Source organism: Pogona vitticeps, chromosome 7 (genome assembly GCF_051106095.1).
Source record: "Pogona vitticeps strain Pit_001003342236 chromosome 7, PviZW2.1, whole genome shotgun sequence".
NCBI classification, from domain to species: Eukaryota; Metazoa; Chordata; class Lepidosauria; order Squamata; family Agamidae; genus Pogona; species Pogona vitticeps.
In genome coordinates, this window is record NC_135789.1 from 13,213,028 (window position 1) to 13,231,558 (window position 18,531).

At 51.8% G+C, this 18,531-nt stretch overlaps 3 protein-coding genes and 1 long non-coding RNA gene across 5 annotated transcripts; 2 read left to right on the plus strand and 2 right to left on the minus strand.

The window, feature by feature from the left end:
* The first annotated feature begins 28 nt into the window (after positions 1 to 28).
* Positions 29 to 9,022, plus strand: LOC144584009 (uncharacterized). Of its 2 annotated transcripts, none has more exons than XR_013537994.1 (4): positions 29 to 212; positions 1,204 to 1,523; positions 1,941 to 2,123; positions 8,782 to 9,022. It is a non-coding gene; the product is annotated as an uncharacterized LOC144584009 (long non-coding RNA). The 2 variants fall into 2 exon arrangements; XR_013537995.1 differs by having other exon boundaries at positions 1,204 to 1,387.
* Positions 1,540 to 4,541, minus strand: LOC110072717 (tetraspanin-33). Its single transcript, XM_072978758.2, has 7 exons — positions 4,392 to 4,541; positions 4,083 to 4,140; positions 3,261 to 3,385; positions 3,036 to 3,110; positions 2,533 to 2,628; positions 1,926 to 2,051; positions 1,540 to 1,828 (listed from the first exon to the last, which is right to left on the minus strand). The coding sequence occupies exons 1-7, from the start codon at positions 4,446 to 4,448 to the stop codon at positions 1,604 to 1,606; spliced, it is 762 nt and encodes a 253-aa protein (XP_072834859.2). The 5' UTR covers positions 4,449 to 4,541; the 3' UTR covers positions 1,540 to 1,603.
* Positions 7,515 to 14,782, minus strand: TMEM38A (transmembrane protein 38A). The gene is made up of 6 exons (XM_020781217.3): positions 14,546 to 14,782; positions 12,535 to 12,691; positions 11,789 to 11,973; positions 10,882 to 10,969; positions 10,253 to 10,370; positions 7,515 to 9,716 (listed from the first exon to the last, which is right to left on the minus strand). The coding sequence occupies exons 1-6, from the start codon at positions 14,667 to 14,669 to the stop codon at positions 9,483 to 9,485; spliced, it is 906 nt and encodes a 301-aa protein (XP_020636876.3). The 5' UTR covers positions 14,670 to 14,782; the 3' UTR covers positions 7,515 to 9,482.
* Positions 14,783 to 14,904: 122 nt separating this feature from the next.
* On the plus strand, positions 14,905 to 18,226 carry SMIM7 (small integral membrane protein 7). The gene is made up of 5 exons (XM_020781011.3): positions 14,905 to 15,065; positions 15,644 to 15,685; positions 16,123 to 16,175; positions 17,450 to 17,540; positions 18,062 to 18,226. The coding sequence occupies exons 1-5, from the start codon at positions 15,040 to 15,042 to the stop codon at positions 18,075 to 18,077; spliced, it is 228 nt and encodes a 75-aa protein (XP_020636670.1). The 5' UTR covers positions 14,905 to 15,039; the 3' UTR covers positions 18,078 to 18,226.
* The last annotated feature ends 305 nt before the right edge of the window (positions 18,227 to 18,531 follow it).

An 18,531-nucleotide genomic window follows, 5' to 3' on the forward strand; every position in this document is an offset into this window, starting at 1 on the left:
GCGTCAAGCGCGCGGAGGGGGGTGGACGGAAGGGCGGAACTCTCGGAGCACGGGCGGAGGGAGGTAGCCGGGAGAGCAGCGGAAGAGCACAGCCCTCCCGAAAGGCCGGGGGGGAGGGATAGGGCGGCGCACAGGGCGAAGCGGATTGGCCGAAGGGAGGATGAGCGTGCGCAGACGCACAGGGGCGGGGCAAGAGAAAAGGCCGCGGAGAGGTACGAAAATATAGAAGGGTGGATCCCCGTTTGGATCCCCGTTTAAGGTGGGGGAGAAATCCACCCGGGTTTTTCATGGACTACAGCCCCGGCTGTGCTGGCCAGGATTTCTGGGAGTTGTAGTCCAAGAATACCTAGAAGACTCAGGGTGGTGAACGCGTGGTCTGGACGCTTGGGTCCCCGGGTGTTCTTGGACTACAAGGCCCAGAAGCCTCCACCCTGACCTGTGCTGACCAGGAATTCTGGAAGTTGTAGTCCAAGAACATCTGGCGGGGACCCAAACAAGAGAAGGAGAGATGCTTCAGTGAAACACCTTTGGTCCTTTGGGAGGCTTCAGGATGGCTGGCGTTCCAGGATGATGGGACTTGAAGTCCAAAACCATGCGGAGAGGTGGTTTCTGCCCCTTCCGTGCGCCCCACAGCCATGGGATGGGGGTAGGAAGGCCAGGAGAGAAAATTAACAATTGTGTCGCGCTCACAAACACACACACACACGCACACAGGCAGAGGGATCAACCACCAAACAACCAGAAACCACGTTGATGGATCATTTAATGGATCAACAAACATCGCAGGTCACGAATCCCTTTAAAATATCTTCCGCCCCCTTGCTCACTGCTGGACCCAGGAGTGGGCAAACATGCTGGGCTTTGTAGTAGTCTGCGGGGAAGGGGGCCTCAAGTCGAGGGACTTTGCTGTCCAAGCGACACTGGGGGCCTCGACTTGCAACTCAGAGGCCACATTTTTTTTCCTGGGGGCTTATGTTTTTTTTAATATAAGAACTCACATTTGGGGCTCCGGAGCAAAGACTCGCACTCGGGACTTGGTGCCAAAGACATGCACAGACACACACACTGTGGAGGACAGGTCCTACTTGAAGAGGCAAACAGTTCCCTTCAATGCACGGAGGGCCAGCCCCAGGGCCTGGGTCTCCGGCTCTCCCCACAGCTTCTTCCCCATTGCCCCCCATCTTTCATCTCTTCTCTGGGCAGGTCGGCGTCCTGCGCTTCGTGCTCCTCCGCTTTCGGATGATGAAATCAATCTGGTAGATCAGCATCACTGCCAAGGAGAAGACGACTACCTGGAAAGGAATGAAGGGAGGATGAGGCCGGAGCCAGGCGTTCTCCCCTCCTCGATCCCCTTGGAGCTCAGAAAATTTCCTTTTCCGTGAGATCGGTATCCACAGATTCACTTCTCCATGCTCTCAAAAACATTAAAAATATTAAAAAAGAAAAATCGAAGAAATAGATAGTATTTCTAAAGAGAGAATGCCCAGAACTGGCACACGAGAGGGAACCAGAGACTGCGTTAGGTAGGGTGATCACTCTTAATCCACGTTTTTCAGCATCCGCTGGAGTTCTTTGAACCAGGGGGGTCCCACTGTAATGCCAATCAGCAACTTTTCAAAGGTTTTAACCCTCTCTTGGGTTTCCGGGTGGTTTCCAGGCCACTCACTTCCAGGATCAGAAGCCCACAGGCCAAGCCAGCCACCAGCAGCAGGTTGCTTCGACCCCAGTGAGCCATCTTCTCCAAGCACCCCTCTGTGTACACCAGGCTCTCCGCCTGCCAGGAGTTCAGATTCTGCGTCCCGTAGCCACACATTGTGTTTAGAATAGCCTGCAGGGAGAGAGCGAGGCACAAAGGATACTAGGACCCCCGTATCCACTGATTCCCTTATGCACAGTCTGAAGATGTTGATAATTCATTTCCTCACCTCTTTGTCCCGCAGGCAACAAGAGAACGGCACAGCGCAGCGCTCGAGGCTGGGGTTCCCATCTTGGCAGTTGAAGTACACGTTCTGGGACCAGTCTCTGTACGAGTGGACCCCACAGCATTCAAACTGGGAAAGAGGAGGGGCAAAAAGCAGTGAGCTGGCAGGAAACCCATCTGGCAAGCCTGCAAACCTGCAAAGGTGAGGAACCGCTCAAGAAGATGTGGGTGTGATTCCCGCTTCTCTTGTCTTAAAGAAAATAATCTTTAAGAAATCCTTTAGAAATATAGGAGGACCCCGGTATCCGCGGGGGATCGGCTCCAAACCCTGCAGCGGATGCTGAAAAATGTGGATAATAGCAAACACTATTTCAATAGCAAGCACTATACATAGCATGGTCTCTCGCTCCCTGTAGTGGCCAGTTCTGGTAATGTCATCTTTAGAAATACTGTATATATTTCTGAGATTTTCCTTTGAATGTTTTTAATATTTTCAGACTGTTGATAAGGGACTCAAGCGGATGCCAATCCCGTGGATATGGGGGTCCTATTGAATCTCCGGGCCAGAAAAATGGCCTGGTTTCCGGGAGCGAGGTCGCTCATTCAGTTACCTTCTTCTGGATGTAGTCGATCAGGTTTTGCAAGTCAAGATTGTCGCGATAGCGGGAGATGGCCTGCCCCATCAGGTCGGATACTTTTTCCATCACCTGGTTGGGGGGCGGGGATGAAAAACAACAACAGGTTTTCCTGAAAAGTCTTAAGGAATGCCTGATAGAACTCTAGGACATTGGTCAGGTGAGAAAACCCTGACGCCCTGCAGAATTTATTTATTACTTAGACTTGTTTGTGTTGTTTAGTCGTTAAGTCGTGTCCGACCCTTCGTGACCCCATGGGCCAGAGCACGCCAGGTTTTCCACTGTCTTCCACTGCCTCCCAGAGTTGGGTCAAGTTCATGTTGGTTGCTTTGATGACCCTGTCCAGCCGTCTCGTCCTCTGTCTTATACCTTAAACTTTGATTTATATCTATGTCTAAATATGCTTCTCTGAGCACCTTTTCGGAAAGAACAAAAGTATACGGCAGAATTTTTTAAATGAGCATATAGGAGGTGCTTACCATGCCGGAGAAGAAGAAACCCAGAATCGCGGCCACAATTTGCAAAACGAAGATGAGGAACAAGACCCAGGCAAACTGGAAATCGGGGGCACGGGGGAGAGGCTGGGTTAAGGCCTTGTTGATCAGCCAACTTACCCCTATGCACATTTTTGTCCCTGTCCTCCAAAGGAGAGGCAGGGCAAACCCCCGACCCCACCCAGGATGGTCCACGGTCGTTCCCCTTACCATTTTTAGCAGGAGGGTGAGGTCTCTCAGCGCCCCCAGGCAACCCAGAAAAGTAGTGCCGAAGGTCAGCGCTCCCACGGCGAAGAGGACCACGGAGGGGTCGGAGAGCAGGGAGCCCATTGCCCCTGGGAGAAGACAGAGAAGCGTCGTGAGAGACCCGGCCAAGAGGAGATGGCGGCTTTGCTGTACGTCTTTGCGGGGGGGGGGGGGAATTCATCAAGACAAACCGTGCGACCGCACAGCAAGCCCTCGGCCAGTTTGGGAAAATAGGAGACAAACAGCAAACCCATCCACCCCGTTTATAAGCTGGATCGGTCTCGGCAGACTCATTGATCTGCCGGCTGGAATTATTAAAAATATTTAAAACATAAAATCCTAGAAAGAATAATTTCTAAAGAGGAAGTTCCCAGAACAGGCCACGGGAGGGAGCCAGAGACCAGGCGATGGAGAGTGTTTGCAATCATCCCCGTTTTTTGGCATCCGCGGGGCGGCTTGTTATTGATTCCCCGCGGACATAGGGATCCTGCTGTCATTTTTGCAAACTCTGAACAACAACGACAAAAAAATCACTGTTTTGCCACTCTAGGGCTGAAACATCTTTGGATCTTGCAAATCTAATGTTTTGTAAAAACGGCAGACGGCCGGCTGAGCGCCATCCAGAGCTGGACTCTCCCTGAATTACTCAGTGGGAAGGTTTGCAGGGTTTCTCTCCTCTCCACAGAGCGGCTCAACTTCCCATCCCTCCCTCCTTAGCTGCGGCTAACAGGGAGACATCAGGGGCTCGCCCGGTGCCACGCAAGATGGGGCCACCCCTCCACTCACCAGCTTCTTTAGACAGCCTGGCGTAGATCCCCACGGCCACCATCAGTCCGCTGGCCACCTGGAGGGGCGAGAAGAGAAACCACTGCCCTCTTTTCAAGCACAGCTAGAAGGGACTCTCGAGATCATCCAGCCCAGCCCTTTGCCAAGGAGGCACCGTTGGGGGGATTCGAACTCCCAACCTCCGGCTCCACAGTCAGAGGCTGGCACCTCGGGGTTGCTCCCTCCTGGCAGCAAGACTCCCTCTTAAGTCTGCCAGAACCATGGGAGGTGTGAATGCGCAGGAGCTGGGCACCGGCAGGTACAACTCACCCAGAAAAGGTAACAGAAGGCAAACAAGGTGTATTTGATCAGCTGGTTGGTGTGCATTGCTCACGGCCGCCCACCAGCCCGCTTGCCCGCCTTTCTGTCTGCTGGAGAGGATGACCCGAGGCTTGGAAAGATCGGAGATGGCCGGGGGACCCCTTGGCCACCGTTGGGGTGTCGGTGGGCCGGATGGTCCTTGAATGTTTGCCTGCAGGGCCCTTGGCGGGCAAAGCCCTGGAAGAAAGCAAAAGAGGGGGATAGGAAGGAGAAGGGCGTGTTGGCAAACAGGCAGGAAGCAGCCTGCACCTTGCCTGGCGAGTAGGGACTTGATCCCAGGCTGGCAGCGTGTGGCGTTCGGAGGCTCTGCCCTGCCCGCGGGCAGAGGCGCCTCAAGACAAGAGCAGGACCGGCCGAAGACCTAGCAGAGAATCGGGGGGGGGGGGAGCGAGGAAATTCTTTAAACAAAGAGTGCAGAAAGGATGCCGTCAAAATACGCGTAAACAGGAAAGCAGATGGTTAAAAGAGTTTTTAAAAATGTGGGATAAGAATAACATAAAATCGAGGATGAGCAGAGCACGTCCTTCAAAAGGTCAAGTAAATCCAAAGCACAGAATCGTACATTTAGTTTTAAAGGTGGAGTATGTCATGTCTACCAATCTCAGGGGCTTTTGTTATGCAATCATGGCATGTAAACTCATTATTTTTTGTTATTTTTTTCTATTTTGATAGTTATAATAAAAAGAAAAGAGCAGGATCTGGCTGCTTAATGAGATGGAAGGGACCCTATATGCAGTACGAGTACTGTAGATCACTGGTTCTTAACCTTGGGTTACTCAGGAGTTTTGGACTGCAACTCCCAGAAGTCTTCACCACCAGCTGTCCTGACTGGGGTTTCTGGGAGTTGCAGTTCAAAAGCATCCGAGTAACAAAGGTTAAGAACCACTGCTGTAGATCACTGGTTCTTAACCTTTATTACTCAGATGCTTTTGGACTGCAACTCCCAGAAGCCTTCACCATCAGCTGTGCTGGCTGGGGTTTCTGGGAGTTGCAGTTCAAAAACACCTGAACCACTGCTGTAGATCAGTGGTTCTTAACCTTTTTGAAAGAAACGCCCCCTTGAGCCATTGAGGAAGTTATCATCGCCCCCCTTCCTGAGGTGATGATATCTTACCTACCTACCTACCTACCTACCTACCTACCTACCTACCTACCTACCTACCTACCTACCTACCTACCTACCTACCTACCTACCTAGTCTCCCTCCCCACCCGGGTGCGAGGCAGTGCTTCACGGGGCGAGGATGAGGACCCAAGAGACACTTTCCTTCCACCTGATCCACACTCAGTGCTCCCCTAAAGGAGAAAGGCGAGACGTGGCAGGTAGAAAGAGCTGGATCATCTGCCGGCAGCAGCAGCACCGGATCTACTGCCAGCACTGCGGCTGCAGTTGCCTTCACAGGTTTGGCTCGCTCCAGCGCCCCCCTACCGCCCCCCTTCTGTTCTTTTGCCCCCACACTGCCCCTTTTCGTTCTACCGCCCCCCTGAAAAATGAAATCGCCCCCTGGGGGGCATTATTGCCCACGTTAAGAACCACTGCTGTAGATCATCAAGTTCATAAGCCACCGGAGCGCCTTGGGTGTTAATTGACCACTAGGGGGCACTGTGGCACCGGGAGAGGGATCCCAGCAGCTGGGAGTTCTGGGTCATCATTAAAGGGCGGATTTAATGATGATGATGATGATGATGATGATCTTAGAACAGCAGAGCTGGAAGGGACCCTGTGGATCACCCAGTCCAAACCCTGTCAAGGGGGCCTCGTGGGGGATTCGAACTCCCAACCTCTGGCCCCGCAGCCAGATGCCTAAACCCCTGAGCGATCGATCCATTCCCAGAGAAGGAGACAGACACATGTTAGGTTTTAATTCTCTGTGACTCTCACACTTTGTGATTGATATCCAGATTAAATAGGGGTGTGTGCTCCTAAGCTCAGAGATGATCCAGACATTGTCGAGCAGTTTGGAGAGTGGCTTAATGTCCCATCAGATTTAAGCCATGGCAGTGACCCAGCTCAAGTTTTTATTCCTAATGACTCATGACTCAGATCCCACCCCTCCTTTTTTTTCCCTGGAGGAGGGGGCCGGAAACATAATTTTTAATAGGGACTTGGGACCAAAGAATCATACACATGGGACCAAAGACTTGGATTCAAACTCGGGTCTCAGATCCAAAGACTTGGATTCGGACTCGGGAATCGGACTCCAAAGACTTGCTCGTATCCCTTGCTATTTAGGATCAGGCTCCCCCAAAAAGAATGCATGCCCTAAGGGGTATGCCAGAAAGGCGCAGGACAGCTCAGAAAGAGACAGGCTGGACCTATCTGAGTCGAAAGCCAGGCGGGTGCTGTCGTTTAGCTCCTGATCCAAACTTGCGCCTGTGGCGAGCCATATCCTGATCTATCTGCCAGTGGACAGGCCATGAGTCGGCTTCCAGCTGTCCCACCGCCAGCCCCTTGTGCGACCCAGAATAACTCTCCCTCGTCCTTGTCCTCCCCCCCCCCCACGGCTCCAAGGGGAGAAGCCGGCGGTGCAGCTGCTCAGCTCCCCAGAGAGGGAAGGGAAGAGGACAGGCTTGACCCGGAGTGATGCAGCAAAGCCGAAGCTGCCTCGAGGATTAAATCGGCAGCTAAATTTAGTGCCGGCCGGCTCGGCTGCCGGGTGCTCATCCCGGCGGGGAGATGCTGACGGAAGGTTTCGGAGGAAGCTGGGACATTCTGCTCCAGGTGGTTGTGCTCAAAGCCGTGCTGGAAAGCCCGGCGACCGTCTCTGGAAAAACTCAGCCTCGAATCGATGTCATGCTCTTCTCTGCCGCAAGAATTTACTGCTGCATCGCTTCCTGGTAACCTTGCCCCCTCCCGCTCGCCCCGATGTGTCCCTTCCTCAACGGGGAGCAACACCCATCTGGGTGTCCGTTGAGAAACTGAGCGCCCCAAACCCCAAGAATGGCCAAGGGAAACCTTGCAGGATGAAACCTGTTGCTTGGGCCTAGCACCGCCGCCTGCCGAGGACCTGGCGCTCTACGACTCTCACCAAGTGCCATCTCGAGGTGCAGAAACCACACGCAGAAGCCTCTGTGAGAATCACAAGACCCTTTATTTCAAGAACCGCCCGGTTTGCCAAATCACAGCTTTCTGCACCCATTTCTCCAGGGAAGGAGAGTTTCAGGGTGGGGAGGGGTGGGGAGTGAGTGATGGGAATTGATGCGAAATGTGAACCACGGAGGAGGCTGGGACCCGGAGGAGGAAGAATCCTGGCCAGTCTGAGTGAACGCATCTGGGAGTGGCAGTCCAAGAACCTCTGGGGACCCAAGGCTGGGAAAACCGCTGCTCGGGGGCTTTTCTCTCCCTGCGCCTCGTGGCGCAGTGGTTAAAATGCTGTACTGCAGCTAAAACTGTGTTCACGACCTGGGGTTCAAATCCCAGGTAGCCGGCTCAAGGTTGACTCAGCCTTCCATCCTTCCGAGGTCGGTAAAATGAGTACCCAGCTTGCTGGGGGGGCAATGTGTAGCCTGTATAATTAAAAATTGTAAACCGCCCGGAGAGTGCTTGTAGCGCTATGGGGCGGTATACAAGTCCAATAAATAAATAAATAAATAAATATTTGGTGGCTGATTTGCTCTCCAGCCGTGTTTTAGGAGACATAGATTATTCGAAAACAGAGCCAAACCTGGATGCCTAGCCGTGTTGTCACCAAACCTAGTGGCACAGTGGTTAAACTGCTGAACTGCAGCCAAAACTGTGCTCACGACCTGGGGTTCAATCCCAGGTAGCGACTCAAGGTTGACTCAGCCTTCCGTCCTTTCAAGATTGGTAAATTGAATACCCAGCTCACTGGGGGGGGGGCAATGTGTAGCCTGCATAATTAACTTGTGAACCGCTCAGAGAGTGCTTAAAGCACTATGGGGCGGTATAGAAGCAGCACGCTTTGCTTTTGCTTTTAGTGGGCAAAATCTTAACTACAGCCAAAGGTCCTACGGCCGCTCTGCATTCAGGGATTGAAGGGAGGGAACTGTCTAAGTCCTCTTTGCATGCTCAGAGGCATTCCACTATTCATATACAGTAGGACCTCCTTATCCACAGGGGCAAGGTTCCATGACCCCCTGCGGATGCTGAAAAAAAAGCGGATAATAATGAACCCTATTTTAATAGCAAATACTATACATAGCCTAGTCTCTGGCTCCCTCTGGTGGCTAGTTCTGATAACTTAACTTTACAAAAATATACATTTCTAGGATTTACCTTTTAATATTTTCAGACAGTGGATAAGTGAGTCAGCGGATACCGATCCCACAGATAAGGGGGTCCTACGGTCATCTAACTCTGTCTTGTCCCTTATTTCCAGAACAAGCTCTCTGAAGTACTGGGCAGTGGGATTCTTTACCCTTTTCCACACGGCCCATTTCTCACCCACCGGTCCGGCCATCCTTCTCGTGGCGTGTTGTGGGTGACCGCTTTGTTGCCGGTAGGTGTGCATGTGTGTAATTGAGAAACGGGAAAAGGGAGTCTGTGGGGAACGGTGGCCTCTTTTTGCGTCGCATTCCCTGGAAGGCATTTCTGGATCCCCCTAGGAGAGTCATTCCGGCAAAGAAGCTGCACTGTCAGCTTTTGTCCGCAGGTCCTCTTCACATTTTTTCCAGGGTTTGGGCAACGGAAACCCAGCAGCTCTCCGAAACCTTAAGCCCGGAAAGGTTAGCAGCTATAAATGACCCAAGGATCGATCTACCCATAAATGATTTTTTTTCCCTTGCCCTCAGGCTCCCACCCTCCTGACAGAAGGCTGTTCAGTGAAGCCCGCCCGCCCCACGGCGAAGGACGGTCTCCTTTGGGGAGGTTACAAAAGACCGGGGTCAAGGAAGTTGGGTTGAGCAGGCAGGGCTGAAGTACCCCCGGATCCCACCCCCGGCTCTGCCACTGAGTCCGTAAGATGTCCCGGGGAGGAGGGTCAAGCGACCACAAGGTATGGCGTGCGGTTGCTTCTCCATTATTTTTGGTTTCGTTGCTGACTTCTTGTTTTCCCGGCCAGATCCTCAGATTTCTTCACGCTCATTCGGCTTTCTTGGCTTTCCGTTTCCTGGTGCCTTCGTTGAGCTCCTCCCGGGACTTGGCGGGCAGGAGAGGCGGCGAGGGAGGGGCCGTCTCCGGGTGGTGGTGGTGGTGGTGATCGTGGGGGTGGTCCTCGTGGCCTCCACTGGTGGCGGAGCCGAAGAGGACGGAGCACGTGGCGCCTTCGAAGAGGGCAAAAGGCGAGCCGTGGGAGTGCGTGGCCGTCATGAATACCTACGCGGCCGGGAAAGAACGGGTCCCGTTAACGACCGTTTGCACAGCAAGGGGACTTTTTTTGGGGGGGGGTGCATTTGGCTCCACCAGCGGTGGAGGGAGAGAAGTGGAAATTGGCAGCTTGTCTTGTGTGCAGCTTGTGAACGTAGTTCTGCTGTAGCCGTCCAGAGGCATGGCTCCAGCAGAGCTACCTTCACTAGCAATTTCTTCCCCACTCCTCGCTCTTTTCCTTCCCCTTTCCAGCTGCTCTAGCACATCCTGTGTGCTCCAATCTCTTAAAAGCTCTGGGCTGATTTGCATGAATGAGTCCCTCGTGCAATCAAGAGGAAATACAGGAGGACCCCCAACCCCCGTATCTGGAAGAGATGGGCTCCGAGCACCAGTCCTACTCCACCCCAGATTCTCCCTCATTTCTCTCTTACAGGAACGCTCTTCCTTGTCTGGGGCTTGTCCAGACCGCGAGGCGCAGCCCCTGCTCCCTCGGTGCTCCCTTGCAGGGCCGGCGTAGTGCCTGATGCACCCCAAAAAAGGCTCACCTTGCAGACCATCATGAAGAGTGTGAAGAAGAAGATGAGGGTGGCTTTCGAGATGGGCAGCCATTGAGCTTGCTGAAGGGTGAAGAGCAGCGCCCCGTAGAGGCTGGCTTTGGACGGACTGCGGAAGAAGAAAGAGCATCACCGCAGGTGAGTAAAAATTAAAAAAGAAAAGAAAAACCCAATTTGGAGCAGGTGGGGGGTACCTGTTCCATGCAGGTATCTTGTTGAACAGACGGACTTAATATCCCCATTTGGATTCCCAGGCTGGCATATTTATTCCTCTGCATCCGTGTCTCCCCACGTGGGGCCCCCAGATCTTCTTGGACTGCGATTCCCAGAAGCCTTTTCACCACGAGCTGTGCTAGCCAAGATTTCTGGGAGTCGTAGTCCAAGCACATCTGGAGACCCAAGGTTGGGAAAAATGAACTCCCTGGGCGTTGGGAGCAGAGACTCACCCCGACTCCCGACCCAGAACACTGGCCATTTTCCAAACTGAAGCCCCGAGGATTTCAAAGCGCTTTGTTTACATGTTCAATACTTAAAGCACATAAATTGCAAGCCGTGTGTTCTAAGGAGCGGCTCCCGCAGTCCAGATGGAGCCGAGCTGCCCTCTCTCTCTCTCTACTCACAATGTCATGTGAAGAAGCTCATTGGTGTCGGGCTTCCAGATGCCTCTTAGCAGCTGCTCAAAGTTGGACATTAAGGCCACCCCGGAACCTGCAAAACGAAAGAAGAATTGGCCCCTTTTCTCTCTCTCTCTTGAACACCAACAGGGGTGGACGTGTCAGTGCAAACAATTATTGTATCCTGAGCCTAAGAATTCCAGCAATCTTGCTCTGAACAAGAATTAAAATCAGGCCAGACCTCTATGATTTTAGAGGAAGACTTGAAAATGTCATGGCTGAAATGTTTTTAAAGCTCCCTCCCCTCTCAAGGGAGTCATGAATACAGCAGGAACCCTATATCCATGGGGGATTGGTTTCAAGTCCCCTCACGGATCGGAAAACCGTGATTAACAGCAAATACTAGATATCCAGTACGGTAAAATAAAAAAAATATATTTTTGACATGTATACCAGAACTGGACATTGGAAGGAGCCAGAGACCATGCTACAGTATGTATAAATAAACAACAGGACTACATTGTGTGGTCTCTGGTTCCCTCTAGTGGCCAGTTCTAATAAATACAGCATAAAAATATGTATTTCTAGTTTTTTTTTCTGTTAATGAATATTCTAGATGCAGATAAGTGAAATTATGGAAGCAGGGGTGCTACTGTTATATAAAATCTAAACCAACATATTCCCTGTGGTACTGGGCATAGCGTGAATTATCCATTGGCTTAAGGTGGGGATTGAAGAACCAGCCAATTAAGTCTGAAGAGAAAGACCCTTGCAGTGTAGCTCCTGGATCTACTATCCATACTAAACTGAGAGGACTCCTTGTGGGAAGATTGTCTCTGCACATGCACAGAGAGCCACCTGGTAGAGGCCCAACCATTGGTGATGTTCACCCTCCCCAAACCCCAGGGCCTACCTTTGACAAAGCCAACAATGACCATGATGAACCACCCATTATGGTAATGGTGGTGGGCATGGTGGACCCCAGCGGCAATCTTGCGAACCCGGACCACCTCCTTCATGGCCACGAAAATGAGCTTGATGGGGAGGAAGCTGACACACTTGTAGAAGAGGTTCAAGGGGCAGTAGAAGATCAGGTACCTGGAAGAGCAGAAGGGGACGCTTGGTGTTTCCATGCCAGACAGTTTTCATAAATGGAGGAGGAAGATCCATGGGGACGATGCTCTCCAGAACCCATAAGGGACTCTCCACTCCCCCCCCCCCACCAATTTGGAAGTGGTCAGGCCTCATCCTGAGTTCTCATCAAGAAGGATGCTGGCATATTGGAGCAAACTCAGAGGAGGGCAGTGAGAATGATGAAGGGACTGGAAACCAAGCCCTTGGAGGAAATATGGCCAGAGCTGGGCACATTTACCCTCGAGAAAAAAAGACAGAGGGGAGACAGGACAGCCCTGTTCAAGGCCTTGAAAGGTAATCCTCCAGAGGAGTGGATACATGAATCAGTGGATGGTTATGCCCTAGGAGTCCCACTGTAATTTAATCTGGGTAACATTTATGCCACATTTGTCTGGGTTTGAAACGGAAGGGTTAGGAATCAGGCGGAAGGTTGCAGAAAATTACGGGGACACACACACACACACACACACACACACACAAAGCAAGGACAGGCCTGGGGCTCAGCCAGATGTTGCTAGTGCTCACCAGACAGCTGTGGCCAGCAGCACGCTGGTGTTGTTGCTGAAGTAGTCGATGGGGGCTTCCCCCAGGAGAAGATCTGCCAGGATGTAGCTGCCGAAGCAGTACAGCATGGCACAGACCCAGGAGGCAATGGGGCTGTTGCGAGAGAGCTCCACAGCACCTGGAAAGAGAGGAGAGCAAGGAGTTATGTGCAAATGCCCAGATTTTGTATCCTCCCAGCGGATGCTGAACAATGTGGATAAGAGACAACGCTACACATAACACGACCTCTGGTTCCCTCCAGTGGCCAGTTCTGGTAAATACACTCTGGAAAGACATGTAAATGCCTATTTTTGAGGGGTGGGGGTGTTGTGTAGTATTTTCAGGCAGTGGAAAAATGAACCAGCAGCTGCAGATCCAGTGGATAGGGGGTCCTACTCTACCTCTTCCATGCTTGACCCAGGACCAAATACCAGGAGCTGTGGCACGTGACTACGGAAACCCCAGCGAGGGCCAGAGTCGCGAATTGGGGTAAGAGCACTCTTCGTCCAGCATCCTGGATTCGGCCGGTTCATGTCCCCAATCCGAGCAACACCTAATCCTCCGGAGCAGCTGCTCCTTCTTCCACGGGCCCCCGAAAGGAACGCCAGGCCCTCCCTTCTTTCTGAAAGCAATACCTCTGCCATGGTCTAAAAATACCGCTGACGGCGTAGGGTTGGCCCTCCGCAAAGCACCCGTAAGGAACACCAATCATCACAAGTTGGCAACTCCCTCAGCCCGGCCAGTTCCCCCCCGCCTGCCTTCCCACTGCTCTGTTTGGCATTGGTGAGGCCTCCTCTCGAATCCAGGGCCCAGTTCTGGACCCCCAAAAGGATACTGGCAGACTGGAGCCCATTCAGGCGAGGGCCACCGGGAGGAGGATTAGGGGGGCTGGAAACCAAGAAGGAGGAAAGATGGAAAGGATCGGGCATATTGGAGAGAGGATGATGGACGGGAAGCAGGAGAGCCCTTTTCAAAGACCCCCATCTGTCTGATCTGCTTGGATTCGGGGTTCCTGCCTTGAGCAGAGGGGTTGGACTGGATGGGCCTTATGGGGAGGGGAGCTCCTTCCAACTCTGTGATGGAGGGGTTTTCCTTTCGGTGTCACAGAAGCCTTTGTGACACCCAATTTCCAGCAGTCCGAGAAAAGTCTGCCAGCGCCGGTGAGGGTGAACCCCCTGGGCAGCTGCCCCCCCATGACCCCGGCCAGCGTCGCTCATGGGTCCTTAAGCCTTTCCAGGCGCCCAGCCTGCCCTTTCAAGGAGAACCAGTGGCAGCATCCGTCCCTCCAAGCCTTGGGGTGGGGGTGGGGTGGGGGCTCAGGTTTCTCCTCCTGGTCCCTCCGCCTGCCCCAGCCCGCAGGGCCCCCAGCTGCCTCAAGGCTTATTTGGCAGGGGAAGGATGATGGCTCCACCCCTCGGTTTCTTTTTAAAGAAGGTGCTGCTGCACCACCACCCCTCCCCACCCTCCACCTTTGGAACTGGGAACCTCAAATCGTCTCCTGGAGCCCCAGAATTACAAAAACCACCACCGGGGGGCGGCAGAAAGGCCGGTTTCCTCCCTCCCTTCCATCATCTGCCCCTTCTTTCTATCCATCATGAGCTCCTTCCTCCCTGCTTTCCATCTTCAGCTCCTTCCATCAGCAGGTTCCTTCCTTCCTTCCTTCCATCATCATCTCTCTCCTTCCTTCCTTCCATCCTCAACTCTTTCCTTCTTTCTATCCATCACGAGCTTCCTTCCTTCCCTTCCATCATCATCTCTCTCCTCCTGCCCATCCTCAGCTCCCTTCCTTCCACTGATCCATCATCCCCTCCTTTCTCCCATCCTCAGCTCCTTCTCCACCAGGTGCCGGCTGTGCCCCGGTCCCCCTTCGCCGCCGCCTTCTCGGGGGTCGGTCCAAGGGCTGGAGACCCGGGCCGGCTGGGTGAGGGGCGGCGGGAGGGAGGAGAGGGTCGGTTCCCCCCATCCCCATCCCCGGGCCCCCTGGTCGGCTCACCTCTCTCGTACTTGAGGTAGAGGATGGAGACCACGAAGTAGCCCAGGTCGAAGACCGGGAAGACAGGCAGGCGGGCGAAGGCGGCCGCCAAGTCGCCCACCTCCAGCGCCCCCAGCAGGTCCATGGCGCCCGCGCAGCAGCAGCAGCCGCCGCAGCCGCAGGAGAGAGGCCGGAGCGCGACCGGGCGAAGCACCAGCACCGCCCGCCCGCCCGCCTGCCTTCCCAGGGCAGGGCGAGGGGGAGGCGCGCCCGCCCCGTCCAGGGAAGGGGCCCGGGTGGGCGGGGCTTGCCGCGAAGGAGGCGTGGTCCCGACACGCGGCCCCGCCCGCCGTGCCGTGGCCTGCGGTGGCGGGCGCCCATCGCCCCCTGTCGGCCGAGACGGGAACGGGCGCGGGGGGGGTTTCGGAAAAGGCGCTGTCGCCGTCCCTGCCTTTTCCTGATCAGCTGAGAGTTTCTGCTGTCGTCAGCGGGGGAGGGAGGCTGGAAGCGGCAGGATGTTGGGCGATTTGCTGCTTTTCGGGTAAGGAGGGCTTGCAAAGCAACCCTGGTTCACCTTTACCCCCCCCCCCTTGGCAAGCGCTGGGGAAAGCTGCACCCGAGGGGTCTCTGCCTGCTATCAGCGGTGCAAAGTGCGAGGCGTGGGGGAGGCGAAGAGGGGCCCGAGCCTTGGACTTAGGGTGCTCGGAGAATCGTTGGGTAAAGCCTCTGCTTTATTCCTCCCTCCCCATTTCCCTCTTTGGCTCAGGGTTCAATCAAGGCCTTCTGGTGCCCAATCAGGTCTTCTTGGGCTACAACTCCCAGAAAGCGTTTCCCCGAGCTGGGCTGTCCAGGATTTCTGGGAGTTGTAGTCCAAGATCACCCAGGCAACCAAGGTTGTGAAGCACTGGTCTGGAGAGAACCTGGGGTCCCCAGATGTTCTTGGACTACAACTCCCAGAAGCCTCCACCCGCTGTGCTGGTTTTCTGGGAGTCGTAGTCCAAGCACATCTGGGCACCCCAAATTTGGCCAGTACTGGTTTTTAAGGCATTCGGGGAGGGCAGATGAGAAGCTGGGAAAAACCCTGCTAATACTTTTTTTTTTGCATCACCCAAAAATTAGGACGCTGTTGGTTAATGCTGGAGCTGTCTTGAATTTCCGGCTGTAAGTATGGTAGAAACCCAGGCGGCTTTTTGGGGGGGATGGTGGGAGGGCTGATCCACGGGGATCTGGAGACGTGGAGTTTCCCTCAAGGGACCACGTCCAAGCCAAGGAACGGGACGGCTCCAATTCCGGAAAAAGGGGTTCATCAACGGGCCCAGGTTTCAGCTAATTAAGAGGACAGGTCGGGAGCAGTTTCGAGAGTCAGCGCCCTCGGATCAGGCGAAGGGATTCGATATGACACGAAACACACAAGAGTTGCAGAACACCTTGATAGACCATTGGGGGAAAAATATCATCCCACCTGCGCTTCGGTGTAAAATCCCCAAGTTTTGGGCTGATTCCCATACAAACGTCTCCCGTTCGCCAGCTGTTGGGACACACCGGTGTGCTCGCTGGCGTCTGGAATAAATCCTTTACATGTCTTTTTTCCCCCCTAGGAAGAAGAAGGAAAGTCAAGGGTTTGGTGAAGAAATCAGAGAACCAACCACAGGTGAGAAGGTTGGCGGAATGACCAGTGGCCGCCAAAATAGCCCCAGCGAACCTTTTGCCAACAGCTTTCACGTTGTTATTTATTTAAAATATTTTCACCCTGCCTGTCTTCTTCAAAGGACCCGCCTCAGCCATGAAAATACTTTTTTTAAAAGCTGAAAACAGCAAGTGTACAAATTGGGGGAAAGGAACCAAGCAAGCGTTCCGTTAAAAACTGTTGATAAAATCAGTACGGAAAAGACATTTTAAAACCACAGAGCACTACAACTCATTTAAAAACAAACAAACAAATTAAAAAAAAACCAGTGTTCGGCTGCCAGTCACACAGGGAAAGCTTGCCTGAAGAGAAAGGTCTATTTGCCTGCTTGCAGGACAGCCAAGATGGGGCCCATCCTGGCATCCAGTGGGAGGGCATTCCAGAGTCTCAGAACACCAAATTAAGCTCCTTTAAGTAAGAATCACATATAGATTCTATTGTGCCTTCTTGTGGTAAATCCATCGCATTGGCTCAGTCTGATGCCTTTCAGAAGGGGTTCTACCTATGTTATTTTTTTTATCTCAGTTGGAAATGTAGTCTAATTATCAATGATTTGTACAGACATCTAAGTAGAAGATGCTCTATGAAAGCATCAAGTCCTAAACGGCTCGGGTTCAGGCTGTCTGAAAGACCACGCCTCCCTTTATGAGCCTGCCTGGGTGTTAAGATCATCAAGAGAGGCCCTTCTCTCAGTCCCATTATCCTCAAAGGTGCATCTGATGGGGACTTCTCTGTGACTCCCTGCCACTGGAGGCCCACCTGGGCCCATCTTTGCTTTCCTTCCGCAAGCAAATAAAAGACCTTCCTCATCAGGTAGGCTTTCCTTTAAACAGCTGTTTGACCAAGGTTTTTTTTTAAAGGAGCATTTGATTCTGTGTTTTATGTGTGTTTTTAATGTTGTTCATATTCCGAGTTTTTAATACGATCCTTTAATGCTTTTTCAACGTTGTAATAGGTTATTATTTGGCTTTTAACTTGACTTCTTTTAAATACGGCAAGCTGCCTTAGATCTTTTGGGAGAAAAGCAGAAGATAAATATTTTAATTAAGTAAAATTTATCTGAATGCTAGCATCGGAGACAGAAATGCAAAAACCCAGGATCAATTTTATGCTTTAAGTGGACTGAATTCCCAGCCTGGACCTTGTAGCCCAGTCTTGCCGTGAACCTCAGTAATACTTCTGGGGTGATGATGGAGTTGTGTGGCATTTCATTTATTTTAGATTTTCTTTTCCCTTAGGTGATAATATCAGGGAGTTTCTGCTGAGTCTGAGATACTTCCGGATATTCATTGCACTATGGAATATCTTCATGATGTTTTGCATGATTTTGTAAGTAGGTGGATGAGGGAACACAAGTAACACCATCCTTCCCTGTCTCTTAAACTTGATTTCGGCATTTGTAGGACCTCTGTATCTGCAGTATCAGTATCCACTGACTCCCTTATCCACAGTCTATAAATATTAAAAAGATCAAAAGAAAAGTCCCAGAAATATGTATTTCTAACAATGAAGTTACCAGAACTGGTCACTAGCAGGAGATAGAGACCATGCTATGAATATTATTCGCTATTATAATACAGTACTATTCAGTGTAATCTGTGTTTTCTTTTGATGTAGGGAGTTAATAAATAACTTTATAATTTTTAATGGTGTGAATTTTAATGCTGTGAGCCACCTTTGGTCCCTTATTGGGAGAAATGTGGCATATAAATAAAGCTACCACTACTCACAACAACAAACAACAACAACAACAATAATAAAATGATAATAAAAAATAGTGATGAATAATAATAAATAAATAAACCCCAATAAAACGTTTGGTGACTAATTTTCCTTTTCTTCTCCCCTAGGCTATTTGGATCGTAAACCTCTTTGGAGAACTGAGACCGTGTGATAACGAAGGGATGACTTCCAGACAGAAATATTGGCAGTATTGGTGGAAATAAAATATGTTATTTTTTAAGTGTCGAATTTTAGCCTGCTTGGATGTATTAAAAGGGATGCTTTGTCACCAAGTTCTGTCTATATGGCTTTGTTTTTGGTTTATTTATTTTTTAAACCGAACTATAAACTGCTTTTTTTGTTGAATATTCGATAGCCGATAAAGATCCTTTATTTGGAAGCGTTCGCTGGCTTTTTTTAGACCAGGAAATGTAATTTCTAGCGAGATTTAAGGCAAGAAACAGTTTAACTAGAATTATTGCTCCTCTTTCTTGAAAAAGCTGGGTTTCCATGGGGGTCCATTTTATTCCTCAAAATAGAGTTGCTGTTTTCTGCACGGCTCCTTTCAAGGATGATGAGGCAAGCCACAGGCCAGTAT

Excerpts from the sequence above, each read along its gene's own strand:
- LOC110072717 (XM_072978758.2), bottom strand. The coding sequence starts at position 4,448 with ATGCACACCAACCAGCTGATCAAATACACCTTGTTTGCCTTCTGTTAC. Across the intron at positions 3,386-4,082 it reads CAGGCTGTCTAAAGAAGCTG|GGGCAATGGGCTCCCTGCTC; the intron begins GTGAGTGGAGGG and ends GTCTTCTCCCAG. Across the intron at positions 1,829-1,925 it reads GTTGCCTGCGGGACAAAGAG|GCTATTCTAAACACAATGTG; the intron begins GTGAGGAAATGA and ends CTCTCCCTGCAG.
- SMIM7 (XM_020781011.3), top strand. The coding sequence starts at position 15,040 with ATGTTGGGCGATTTGCTGCTTTTCGG. Across the intron at positions 15,686-16,122 it reads GCTGTCTTGAATTTCCGGCT|GAAGAAGAAGGAAAGTCAAG; the intron begins GTAAGTATGGTA and ends TTTCCCCCCTAG. Across the intron at positions 16,176-17,449 it reads AATCAGAGAACCAACCACAG|GTGATAATATCAGGGAGTTT; the intron begins GTGAGAAGGTTG and ends CTTTTCCCTTAG.
- TMEM38A (XM_020781217.3), bottom strand. The coding sequence starts at position 14,669 with ATGGACCTGCTGGGGGCGCTGGAGGTGGGCGACTTGGCGGCCGCCTTC. Across the intron at positions 11,974-12,534 it reads CTGCTGGCCACAGCTGTCTG|GTACCTGATCTTCTACTGCC; the intron begins GTGAGCACTAGC and ends CTGCTCTTCCAG. Across the intron at positions 10,970-11,788 it reads CATTGTTGGCTTTGTCAAAG|GTTCCGGGGTGGCCTTAATG; the intron begins GTAGGCCCTGGG and ends TTCGTTTTGCAG.